General features: G+C 39.6%; 2 protein-coding genes across 2 annotated transcripts; both read left to right on the top strand.

Annotated features, from left to right (window-relative positions):
* Nucleotides 1-341: 341 nt before the first annotated feature.
* LOC109208355 lies at nt 342-2,974 on the top strand. Its single transcript, XM_019371458.1, has 2 exons — nt 342-1,525; nt 1,633-2,974. Exons 1-2 carry the CDS (start codon nt 342-344, stop codon nt 2,972-2,974), a joined length of 2,526 nt encoding a protein of 841 aa, XP_019227003.1.
* A 41-nt stretch (nt 2,975-3,015) lies between these two features.
* LOC109208354 (uncharacterized mitochondrial protein AtMg00810-like) lies at nt 3,016-4,176 on the top strand. The gene has a single exon (XM_019371457.1). It carries the CDS (start codon nt 3,016-3,018, stop codon nt 4,174-4,176), a length of 1,161 nt encoding a protein of 386 aa, XP_019227002.1.
* Nucleotides 4,177-12,520: the final 8,344 nt, after the last annotated feature.

Raw genomic sequence — 12,520 nt, 5'->3', positions numbered from 1 at the left:
CAATCCAACCTAGCACAATCATTTGAATTGCAAAAACAACAATTAGAAACAGTGCAAGGATCTTCCAACATTGCTACTTACTTCAACAAGATAAAAGCTATATCGGATGAAATAGAATTACTTGATGCAAGGACTGTATGTGTTTGTGTTGATTGTAAGTGTGGAGCTAATGATAAGAATGATGCACTTGAAGAGAGACGGAAATTGGTTCAGTTTTTAATGGGACTGAATGATCATATACTAATGTTAGGGGAAATATCATGATGATGCATCCTTTACCAAATATTGATAGGGCTTACTACTTACTCTTGCAAGAGGAAAGGCAAAGAGGGATACAAAACATGGGACATTATCCTAGTGACTCTGGGTCATTTGCTGTGCCAACACAAAGGTTTAATTTAACTCAAGCTAAACCTACAACCTCTACAGTGAATAACACTGGTGGTTATACTTTTAGAACTAATCAAGACAACAGGAGATGTCTGAATTGCAACTATTGCAAAAAGCCAGGACATACAATCGACAAATGCTATAAACTTCATGGTTATCCACAGAATTTCAAGCCAGGTTATCCACAGAATTTCAAACAAAGAAGAATTCAGAATTCTATTCAAGGAAATGCAGTAACAACAGATGAAGGTTATGGTCAAGTTCAATCCCATGATGTGGAAGCAACCATTGGTATAAAGCAAGAACAATTGACACAACTAATGAAATTACTTCAACAAGTTAAAATTGGTCAGGAAGCTACAACAAATTCTGAAACCATTGCCAATGCTAATTGTGTTGGTACATGCTTGCCTAATCTTTCCTATTCACAAAGCAATCTTAGGAGTCATATTTGGATTCTTGACTCTGGAGCTTCAGAACACATGACTTTTGACTCTAGCATCATTGTTAATATCAAACCTTTACCTAATCCTGTTAATGTTAATCTTCCTAATTCACAAAGATTAAGAGTAACTCTGGCAGGACAAGTAACAATACATCCAGACTTGACTCTACACAAAGTTCTTTATGTCCCAGATTTTAAATTCAACCTCATTTCAGTTAACAGACTGTGCACTCAACTCAAAGTTCTTCTTACCTTTGCTGAAACTTGTTGTTTGATGCAGGGCCTTTCTTTGAGGAGGCCCATGGTCCTTGGTGATGTGAAGGCTGGTCTTTACCTTTTCCACTCAACTCACAAGCTTGCTGATTCCCTGTATTCAAATAAAGCTGTCACATTTTCACAGAATTCTTCTCTACCATACTGCAATTCTCATATTATGTCTAACTCTGTTAATACTGATAAAAATCTGTGGCATGTAAGGCTAGGACATTTACCCATTTCTACCATGAGATATATTTCTATCTTACCACAATCTGCTGTTTGTAAAGAAGATATTCCCTGTTCCATTTGTCCTATGGCTAGACAACACAGATTACCTTTTCCAGACAGCACAAGTTCTACTTCTCATATTTTTGAACTTATTCACATTGATACCTGGGGACCCTACAAGGAACCCACCTACAATGGTTTTAAGTACTTCCTTACTATTGTTGATGATTTTAGTAGGGGTACTTGGACATACCTACTCAGTACTAAAAGTAATGCCTTCACTGTTCTCAAATCCTTCATATCTATGGTAGAAAACAATTTGAAGTCAAAGTCAAGAAAGTTAGGTCTGATAATGCCTTTGAGCTAGGAAGCAGTCTTGCTACCATAGCTTATTTTTCTTCCAAAGGAATTATTCACCAAACCACTTGTGTTGGGACCCCTCAACAAAATGGTATTGTTGAGAGAAAACACAAACATTTGATGGAAACCTGTCGAGCTCTTCTTTTTCATTCCAAAGTACCTATTTGTTATTGGGGGGAATGTTTACTTACTGCCACTTTTCTCATTAATAGATTTCCTACCAAACTTCTACACTACAAATCTCCTTATGAAATACTGTTTCACAAACCTCCTAATTACACTTTTCTTAGAAGTTTTGGATACTTATGTTTTGCTTCTACTTTGCCTAATCTTAGAGGCAAACTTGATCCTAGGGCTATCACTTGTGTCTTCCTTGGTTATCCTACTGGTAAGAAAGGATACAAGCTATTAAATTTAGCAACCAATAAGGTTTTTGTCTCCAGAAATGTGATTTTTCATGAATCTGTTTTTCCTTTTACACATCCTACCACTACTTTCTCTCAGTTCTTTCCTCCTTCTTCTACTATTGATTTTTCTACACCACAACCTATCACTTTTTCTGATTCCTCTATTCCTCTCCCCACTGATGATTCTCCTGCTCCTGTTTCCTCTCCAGTTTCATTTCCTCCAGCTGATCATAGTCCTATTCCTAGTTCACCTTCTACATCATCTTTTAATCCTTCTCCTTCTTCATCTGGTTCACCTATCTCCTCCTCTCCATCTCCTTCTCATCCTCCCACCACTCATGTTTCCTCTTCTGAGGTTCCTCCTGATGCCTTGCGCATATCTTTAAGAGAACACAATGCTCCTAGTTATTTGTCTGACTACATCTGTGGGGCAGTGCACCTAACCAATGTATCTAATTCCTGTTTCTTCTCACTTGTTTCCCCTTCTACTATTTCTCCCAATCTACTTTCTGTTTCTAACCAAAGTTTGCTAAATTCCCTACCTAATGTCCATGAGCCTTCTAGTTATTCTCAGGCAGCATTGGACCCTGGTTGGCAAGCAGCAATGGATAAGGAACTTGATGCTTTAAAGGCTAATGATACTTGGGAGGTAGTTCCATTACCTGTTGGGAGGAAGGCTTTACCTTGTAAGTGGGTCTACAAGGTTAAACTAAAATCTGATGGGAGTGTGGAAAGGCTCAAATCTCGTTTGGTTATTAGAAGGGATACTCAACGAGAGGGGATTGATTTTGCAGAGACTTTCTCCCCTGTGGTCAAATTGACCACTATTAGGTGCATTCTTGCTATTGCTGTTAAAAAAATTGGGGACTTTATCAATTGGATGTGAATAACGCCTTTCTACATGGGGATTTACATGAAGAAGTTTATATGAAATTTCCAGCAGGCTTAGACCCTCCTTCTCCTAACCTAGTTTGTCGACTCAAGAAATCTCTCTATGGTCTTCGCCAAGCCTCTAGGCAGTGGTATGCTTGTTTGACTGCTGCTCTTAATTTCAAGGGTTTTACTCACTCCCTTAACGACTACTCTCTTTTTTACAAGAAAACTGGTGATTCTGTTTCTCTGGTGGCAGTTTATGTGGATGACATTTTACTAACAAGCAACAATGTTCAGGAGCTGAATGATTTGAAACAATTCTTAGATCATGAATTCAAAATTAAAGACTTGGGGAACTTATCTTATTTCTTGGGGATGGAAGTACTTCGTGAGTCCTCTGGTCTGATCATATGCCAACGCAAGTTCACTCTTGACCTTCTCACTGAATTTGACTGCCTTGGTTTGTCCCCTGCCTCTTCTCCTTTGGACCCTTCTTCTAAACTACGTACTAGTGTTGGGGCTCCTCTTGCTGATCCTCTGCTCTATCGTCGTCTTTTGGGCAAACTTAATTTCTTAACTCACACCCGTCCTGATATTTCTTTTGTCGTCCAGCATCTTAGTCAATTCATGCAAGACCCTCGCGAGCCTCATTTCTCTGCTGCTCATCATTGTCTTCGTTATCTCCTTCGTGACCCTGGTTTAGGTCTCTTCATGAGTGCTGATCCTTCTCTTGATTTACTTGCCTTTTGCGACTCTAATTGGGGTTCTTATCCTGATAGTCGTCGCTCTGTCAGTGGGTTTTTCATTAGTCTAGGAGGTTGTCCTGTTTCTTGGAAGTCCAAGAAACAACCTTCCGTCTCTTTGTCTTCCGCTGAAGCCGAGTACCGGTCCATGCGGCAAGTCGTTGCTGAACTAACCTGGCTCGTTCGTTTACTTGACGATCTTTCTGTTCTTCCTTCGTTGCCGGTGCCTCTTCACTCTGACAGTCAGGCCGCCATCCATATCGCCAAAAACCCCGTCTTCCATGAGCGTACCAAACATGTGGAACTTGATTGCCATTTTGTTAGGCAGCAGTTCCAAGCGGGGCTCATCTCTCTCTCTCCTTTCTTCCTTCTCACCATCAACTCGCTGACCTGTTTACCAAGCCCCTTTTTGGTCCTCTCCATCGTAGTTTACTGGGCAAGTTGGGCGTGCTTTCCGCCCCCTCCAACTTGAGGGGGGGGGGGTGTTGCCGATGGAAAAGAAACTAAAGATAGGGTTTCTTGACAACAATGAAATGGAAAAGAAGATAAGGGTTTCTTCTCACTATATGGCACTATTGGGCTACACGAGTTACAACTGGTTATTGGGCCTATTGGCATATTGGGCTTTCATCAGCTAATTCCTTACTGGACTTACATCAATTTAGTATTTTCTTTTGTTATCCTCTGTACATACAATAATAGTAGCTTCTAGTATCTTCTAGAATAGGGGTAATTATGCACATGAGTAAGGAGGTTAGTTAGTTAGCTATATATTCATTTTCAACTATTGTAAAACGGTTACATAATCAATAATAAGAAGAATATATTCATTTGCTCTCTTTACAAAATCTCTCTCTCCAAAATCAACATGTTTTTATACTTGCACATGATAATTGAGTTTAACGCTTTCAAAATTGAATCTAATCAAACAGTTTCTATTTTCTGAGAAAATGTGGAACAGATTATTGTAAAATTGTGATGGCTTAAAAATTTAAAAATTTATCAGGATAAATTGCTACCGTATTTTCACTTAAAATGTCAGCAATATCCTCATGAAGCCATATCAGGCGCCTTGGGTATTCTTGCACTGCAATATGTCGGCCCATTTCTCGAATCAAATCATGCATCTGAATACTACCAAATGATGATACAAAAAGGAGGGACTTCTCAACCAGGACATCAATAATTATTTCAGTGAACAGTGTTTTCAGAGCAGCAGTATCTGGTGTAACAATTGAACATGCTAAGTCTAGGAAAACTTGCTTCACTTTATCCCCTAGCCCACTATAACTTATCTTAAGCTTTGAAATGATTTCATCATTAGGAATATCTTGCAATGTATCCAGTGCACTCCTCCACTGTTTTATGTTCTGTCCACGAAGGAAGGAACCCAAAACTTGTGATTCTGCCAATACCACCCGTCCCTGAAATCCCGATAAATCGAACATCTTCACATTCCATCATCGACATCGAGCTTACAGCCGAATTTGTGATTCTGCTCCGACTAGAGTGCCACTGAGAGTATTGTCCCAAGTAAGAGTGAAGTTTTGAAGATTGACAAAAGAACTCAGACATGGACCAGGTCCATCTTGTGAGGCACAATAGTGATCAACCCAAACATGTGAGATGCACGTGAAGGAGATAAGCCTAACTTATCAGAAGTGATATCTCCTGATCATGATCGAAAAGGTTGCATATTGGATAAGGAGAAAGACTCCTTACACAAAGAGAACACGGTTTAGGAAAAGGATAAGAGTCAGAGTATAAGATCAACTAGGACTCTTTCACTATGGAAGAGTAGCATCTGTATCCTAGTAAAACTCTAATTACTAACTCCTTAAATATCAGTGTTGTTCTCTTTTACAGATGATGCACATAAGCAGAAGTAAAACGTGAATTGAGAGCAAAATAGCAAGGCAATTGTGCAAGCAGTTTATGTGTGATTCAAGCGTGCAATCCTGAAGCTACTTGAACCAGATAGAAGAACCAGTTCCAAGTGTCTATCTTTTATTCTAGTTCAATTGTAGTAGGTGATTTTACATTGTACCTTTCAGCTTTTACAGAAGCAATTGTATTAGGTACTTAGAGTTTTCAAGTTAGAGTTAACTTGAAGTTATCGCAACAATTGAGGCTGTGTGCCACAACGGGATTAGAGTTAATCCTAGGCTTACAAAAGAGTTTTTGTAAATGCAGTTTTTGGCTCAGTGATTTTAATGGAGAGTTTGGGAAAATCCTACTGAGTAGTAGGTCGTGGTTTTTTTTACCTTTTGAGCTAGGTATTTTCCACGGAAAAATCTCTGTGTTCTTTATTTTCTTTACTTATTATTACCCAAACAGTAATAGTTGGAACACATAGAAGAACTAGGTCCTTCTATAATCAAGTTAAGCGAAAATTGGGTACCACACAAAGCACCCCCCTCTTGTGTGGTATTGAAGTATAAAACATCAATTGGTATCAGAGCAGGTTATCCTTGAAGAGGATAACACCTTAGGAAGAGATCAAGATGAGTGCACCACCTGGAAATTGGGAAGGGCAATCCACTGCTAGGCCTCCACTCTTTAATGGCTAGTACTATTCCTGGTGGAAGAACAGGATGAGAGAACACATCATATGAGAAGACTATGAACTCTGGGACATAGTCACTGATGGTCCCTTGGCTACTACAAAGAAAAATGTTGAAGGAGTGGATGTGCCAAAGACAAGAGCTGACTGTACTGCTGAAGATTTGAAGAAATGGGAAAAGAATGCCAAGTCCAAGAAATGGCTTGTATGTGGACTAGGTCCAGATGAGTACAGCAGGATTCAAAGTTGTACCACTGCTAAGGAGATATGGGACACTCTACAAGTGTCCCATGAAGGAACTCCTCAAGTAAAGAGATCAAGAGGAACGCTGTTATATTCTCAATATGAGAATTTCACCATGAAGGAAGGAGAAACTATCCAAGAGATGTACACAAGGTTCACAACACTAACAAATGAACTTAAGTCTCTTGGAAGAATTATCCTTAAAGAAGACAAGGTTGAGAAAATATTGACAAGGGTCTTGCCAGTAACTTGGGAAAGCAAAATCACTGCTATTCAGGAATCAAAGAACATTGCTACTCTCAAGTTGGATGAGCTGATTGGAAATCTCATTGCCTATGAATTGAGAAGGCAAACCATGAAGATGGATGCACCCAAGAAGGAAAGGAGCCTGACTCTCAGAATAGCTGAAGGTGCAGATCTAGAGGATGATGAAATGACCATGATCACAAGGGATTTCAAGAAGTACCTAATGAGAGGAAAGGGTTCTTCAAGAGGTACAACCTTCAACAAACCAAGGGCTCCTGAGAAACAGACCAACGAGGGCTGCTACAAATATGGTAAGACTGACCACATGATCAAGAATTGTCCTCAGTGGGAAATCGAATGGAAGAAGGAAAGGGCTGAACGAAGGGACAGGTCACTGATTGGCACTAAATGGGTCTTCAGAAACAAACTTGATGAAGATGGAACAGTTACAAGGAACAAGGCAAGGCTAGTTGTCCAAGGTTATAGCCAAGAGGAGGGCATAGATTATGATGAGACCTTTGCTCCAGTAGCAAGACTGGAGGCAATAAGACTCCTCATAGCCTTTGCAGCATACATAGAATTTACCCTTCACCAAATGGATGTGAAGAGTGCCTTCCTCAATGGTTACTTAAAGGAAGAAATCTTTGTCAAACAACCTCCTGGGTTTGAAAATAAGGAGTGTCCAGATCATGTATACAAATTGGACAAGGCCCTATATGGACTCAAGCAGGCTCCTAGAGCTTGGTATGAACGTCTATCCAAATTCCTGCTTGAACATGGATACAAAAGAGGTAAGATTGACAGTACTCTATTCTTGAGGGAAAAAGGTAAGGATCTACTAGTAGTACAAATTTATGTTGATGACATAATTTTTGGGGCAACCATTGAAAAACTGAGTAAGGATTTTGCAAAATTAATGGGGAGTGAATTTGAAATGAGTATGATGGGTGAGCTTAATTTTTTCTTAGGCTTACAGATCAAACAAAACCCTAATGGAACCATGATCCATCAGCAGAAATATGCAAGGGAGTTGATTAAGAAGTTTAAAATGGATGAATCAAAAGAAATAGACACACCCATTGCAACTGCCACTAAATTAGACATAGATGAACCTGGTTCATCTGTTGATCAAAAGTTGTATAGGGGTATGATTGGCTCATTTTTGTATCTTACTGCTAGCAGACCTGACATAGTTTTCAGTGTAGGGCTTTGTGCTCGTTTTCAGGCCAATCCTAAGGAATCCCACTTGACTGCTGTCAAGAGGATATTGAGATATTTGAAAGGCACAACTGATCTTTGTCTTTGGTACCCTAAAGGTAGTAACTTTAATCTAGTAGGATATGGTGATGGTGACTATGCAGGTTTCCTTGTGGATAGGAAAAGCACCTCAGGTATGGCTCATTTTCTTGGCTCATGTCTGGTATCATGGGCCACTAAAAAGCAAAATTCAGTGGCCTTATCCACTGTTGAGGCTGAGTATGTTGCTGCTGCCTCTTGTTGTGCCCAACTGTTGTGGATCAAGCAGCAGCTAATGGATTTTGGCATTGAGATTCGTTGCATCCCTATTTTCTGTGATAACACTAGTGTAATAAGTATGACAAAGAACCCAGTTCATCATAAGAGGACTAAGCACATAGATGTTAGACATCATTTCTTAAGGGACAATTATGAGAAAGGATTGATTACTTTAGAATTCTGTGCTACTGATAAACAAATTGCTGACATCTTTACTAAAGCACTGAGTAGAGAACGCTTTGAGAGGAACATGTTAGAATTAGGGATGATTAAGATCACCTAATGGGACAAATTCAGAATGCACAATGAAAAAAAAATTATTTTGGCTAAGAAATCTGGAACTTGTGTAAATATCTAGATTAATTTTTACTCAGCTTCATACTGTAAATAGTATACTCCTGTGACAAGTGTTGATATGACTCACTGATCTCTAACAAAAATTTTCTCAATTGTGGTAAATTGAGGCATGATCAAGAGAATTCTAAGTGAAGAACCTGGTTCATCAGTATTGGTTCATCTGAGTGACAAGGTATGTTTTCTATACTCTGCACAATTAGAAATATAAATATTTAAATCATGAGCAGAGTCCTACCAATGTTCAACACATCAGAAAATTCTATCCATTTGTTTTTTGAACCAGTTCCGTCCTCATTAGAATTCTAACCACAAAATATGCCTAAAATCTAGGGAAGCCTAACCGTTCGTTCAACCTGCAATTTCAGGTTGATTAGACCTCTAGTTGACTGCTAAAGCTACCGTTATCCATTAAATGAGTCTTTCCGTTTAAATACCCATTATTAATTCCTGCCACCCTCATAATTCAAAACCGTCAAAAACCTTTTTCACTGAAAATTGCTTTCTTCTTCAAAAGTTTAACTCACCAACTCTCTCAAGCAATAAGCTATAATGTCGAACCCTCAAGATAATCCTGGAACTCCTCCACAACCTACTACTTCTGATTCATCTACCCCTCCTCCACCTAGAACGACTCCTCAACCTAGGAGAAGGCGAGTAAAAATGCTTGCTCGCAAAACGGTGGCATCTGGTGCTCTGTCAAAGAAACTGAACGAGAAATTAAAGGCAAGTCAAGCCCAAGATTCTGACTCTGATTCTGATTCGTTCAAATATGTAAGTGAGGGGGACGGACCTGGGTCTTCTAACTTTGAGAAGGCTCAAAAATCCCCTTCTAAGGTAAGCTCTTCCTTGGCTGAAAATTTAGAAAATAGGTTTGTTTTGGTTGGGCCTATCAGGGATGTGGAAATACCTGAGTTAGGAAGTAGTGGAGGTAAAAAGAAAATTGAAAAAGAAAAAGAAAGAGAGGGTGAATGTAATGATGTGAGGGGAAAAGGGAAAGGAGTGGCTGATTCCTCACCCACTTCTGAATTGCCTGTACCAGCTATTTGTGGGTTTGCACAGGAAACTGTGGAAGAAAGTGGGAAGAAGTCAGGGGGAAGTGGTTCAGGGGAGGCTGCTGAGGGGTTAGTTAATCTAAGTTCACAGGGAGATGAACCTGGTTCATCAATTGAAGAGACCCTAGCAGACCTTCTGAAAAAAGTAGGTGCTAGTTATGATCCAAAGAAGAGGAGAACTCCAACACCAAAAGCCCCCAGCACTGCAAAACCTTCCAAGAAACGAAAGGCTTCCTCCCCAACAACTACTGAAATTTCTTTACAAAGGGAAGAGCCACAAGGAGTAGAGTGAAACAGGTTGAAAGTGAATTTCAAAAAGCTTTGGCTGAAAGCAAGAAAAAGAGGATGGACAAAGGAAAGGGTAAGGTTGCAGAATCCTCTGAAGCTGTAGATGTTGAGGAGATGGAACAGGTCCATCAGGAGGAAAATACAACACTGGAGGTTCAGACCCCCAAACCTAAAAAGACCAAGACTTCTTCCAAGAAGTCTACAGCTGTGTCTAAGGCTGATGAACCTTCATTAGCCAAGAGGACAAGGTCTGCAATGAAAAACAAACAAGTTACAATCTCTAAAGATGAGGAATGGAGTGGTGAAGAGAGAGTGAGTCTGCGGGTGAACAAGAAAAGTTGGCCATGTTTGGCAAAAGAAATTTTTTGAAAGGAAGATTACTGAAAGATTTGGTGGAACCAGGAATGGTTCGTTTGGTTGACACCCTAGCTGCTCAGGGCTGGAAGGATATGGTCCTTCAGATGGATGGGAGATTAGCCAGAAATGAAATCATTGAATTCATGGAGAATGCTGAGGTCAAAGATGGCAGAGTTACCAGCAAAGTAAAAGGAGTTCAAGTGACCTTTGATGCAGAGAAGCTAGGAGAAATTCTTGACATCCCTGCTGAGGGATATGATGACTATACTAGGCAAAGATGGCCTAGTCTGGATTCCCTTCCTTCTGTCCTTGAAATCACTACGAGATTCTGTGATGTTGAAGAAGTAAATGAGGCCAAGTTTGTGCACAAAAGTGAAATGAAGCCACAACACAAAGTCATTTTTGAGTTTGTCAACAAGTGCCTACTGCCCAGGCAGGAGAGAAGGCAAATTAAAGTGCCACCCCAAGGCTCATTCATCATCAAGCTACTGGACAGGGTCATCAATGGCTCCAAGGCTCATACCACCCCTTATGAATTTATTCTGACTACTGTTCTGGATAGGTGCAATGTGCCTCTGAAGAAATGGGAAATGGACACAAGCAGGGATTACTTCGGCATTAATACTCTGCTTGCTTGTGACTATTTACTTAATGCCATTCCAAATGAACCCGGTTCATCCAAGAAGACACCTATCAACAGTAAAGTCAGGGCTCTTGTTCAGGAAAGTGAGGCCAAGGATGCTGAGATAGCTAGGCTAAAGGCTCGCTTGGCAGAGGTTCAATCTGAGAGGGATGCTCCCAGAACTGAGCTTACCAAGGAAAAGGAGAAAAATGATGGGATTCTTCACAATATGCTGAATCTTCTCCAAGCCCAAAACCAACCCTCTAGCTCCACCAAGCCTTAGGAATTCTAGCCTTTATCTCCTAAATCTGTCAAGTATCTTCAGTGACCCAGATTAGGGATTTCTCTTTCTTTTTGCTCATGTTTTGAATATTTTTGCTTTCTAGTTGTGGATTGTGGTAGCAACATATCTTCTATCAATGATATCTACTGCTTGTGCTCTTGTTGACTGTTAATATTTCCTTGATAGTTTAAATATGTTTGCTTGATTACTGATGATTAATCCATGATTGCACTTGCAGTTGCCCCAGTGGCCATGAGTTCTTATTAAAATCTGGGAATCACACTTTGTTTATGCAACTTTTCGATGATGCCAAAAGGGGGAAGAGATATTGTGCTTTAAATATTCTGAATATGTGATGTTTATAACCTAATTAACCTGGTCCTTGTGATAAGTAATTTTTTCTAAACTTTGTATTGATGAATAAGCTGAGTTCTTACAGGGACTAAGCGAGTAAAAAGCACAGAGTTTGTCATCATCAAAAAGGGGGAATTTGTTGGCCCAAGTAAGAGTGAAGTTTTGAAGACTGACAAAAGAACTCAGACATGGACTAGGTCCATCTTGTGAGGCACAGTAGTGATCAACCCAAACATGTGAGATTCACGTGAAGGAGATAAGCCTAACTTATCAGAAGTGATATCTCCTGATCATGATCGAAAAGGTTGCATATTGGATAAGGAGAAAGACTCCTTACACAAAGAGAACACGGTTTAGGAAAAGGATAAGAGTTAGAGTATGAGACCAACTAGAACTCTTTCACTATGGAAGAGTAGCATCTGTATCCTAGTAAAACTCTAATTACTAACTCCTTAAATATCAGTGTTGTTCTCTTTTACAGATGATGCACATAAGCAGAAGTAAACGTGAACTGAGAGCGAAATAGCAAGGCAATTTTGCAAGCAGTTTATGTGTGATTCAAGCGTGCAATCCTGAAGCTACTTGAACCAGATAGAAGAACCAGTTCCAAGTGTCTATCTTTTATTCTAGTTCAATTGTAGTAGGTGATTTTACATTGTACCTTTCAGCTTTTATAAAAGCTAATTGTATTAGGTACTTAGAGTGTTCAAGTTAGAGTTAACTTGAAGTTGTCGCAACAGTTGAGGCTGTGTGCCACAATGGGATTAGAGTTAATCCTTAGGTTTACAAAGAATTTTGTAAATGTTGTTTTGGCTCAGTGATTTTAGTGGAAGTTTGGGAAAATCCTACTGAGTAGTAGGTCGTGGTTTTTTTCACCTTTTGAGCCAGGTATTTTCCACGTAAAAATCTATGTGTTCTTTATTTTCTTTACTTTTT

The sequence above is a fragment of the Nicotiana attenuata genome, unplaced genomic scaffold (genome assembly GCF_001879085.1).
Source record: "Nicotiana attenuata strain UT unplaced genomic scaffold, NIATTr2, whole genome shotgun sequence".
NCBI classification, from domain to species: Eukaryota; Viridiplantae; Streptophyta; class Magnoliopsida; order Solanales; family Solanaceae; genus Nicotiana; species Nicotiana attenuata.
The sequence above is the reverse complement of the archived record's forward strand: the minus strand, read 5'-3'. Positions and strand labels throughout refer to the sequence as shown.

Excerpts from the sequence above, each read along its gene's own strand:
- LOC109208355 (XM_019371458.1), top strand. The coding sequence starts at position 342 with ATGGGACATTATCCTAGTGACTCTGGGTCATTTGCTGTGCCAACACAA. Across the intron at positions 1,526-1,632 it reads CCCACCTACAATGGTTTTAA|AAAACAATTTGAAGTCAAAG; the intron begins GTACTTCCTTAC and ends TATCTATGGTAG.
- LOC109208354 (XM_019371457.1), top strand. The coding sequence starts at position 3,016 with ATGAAATTTCCAGCAGGCTTAGACCCTCCTTCTCCTAACCTAGTTTGT.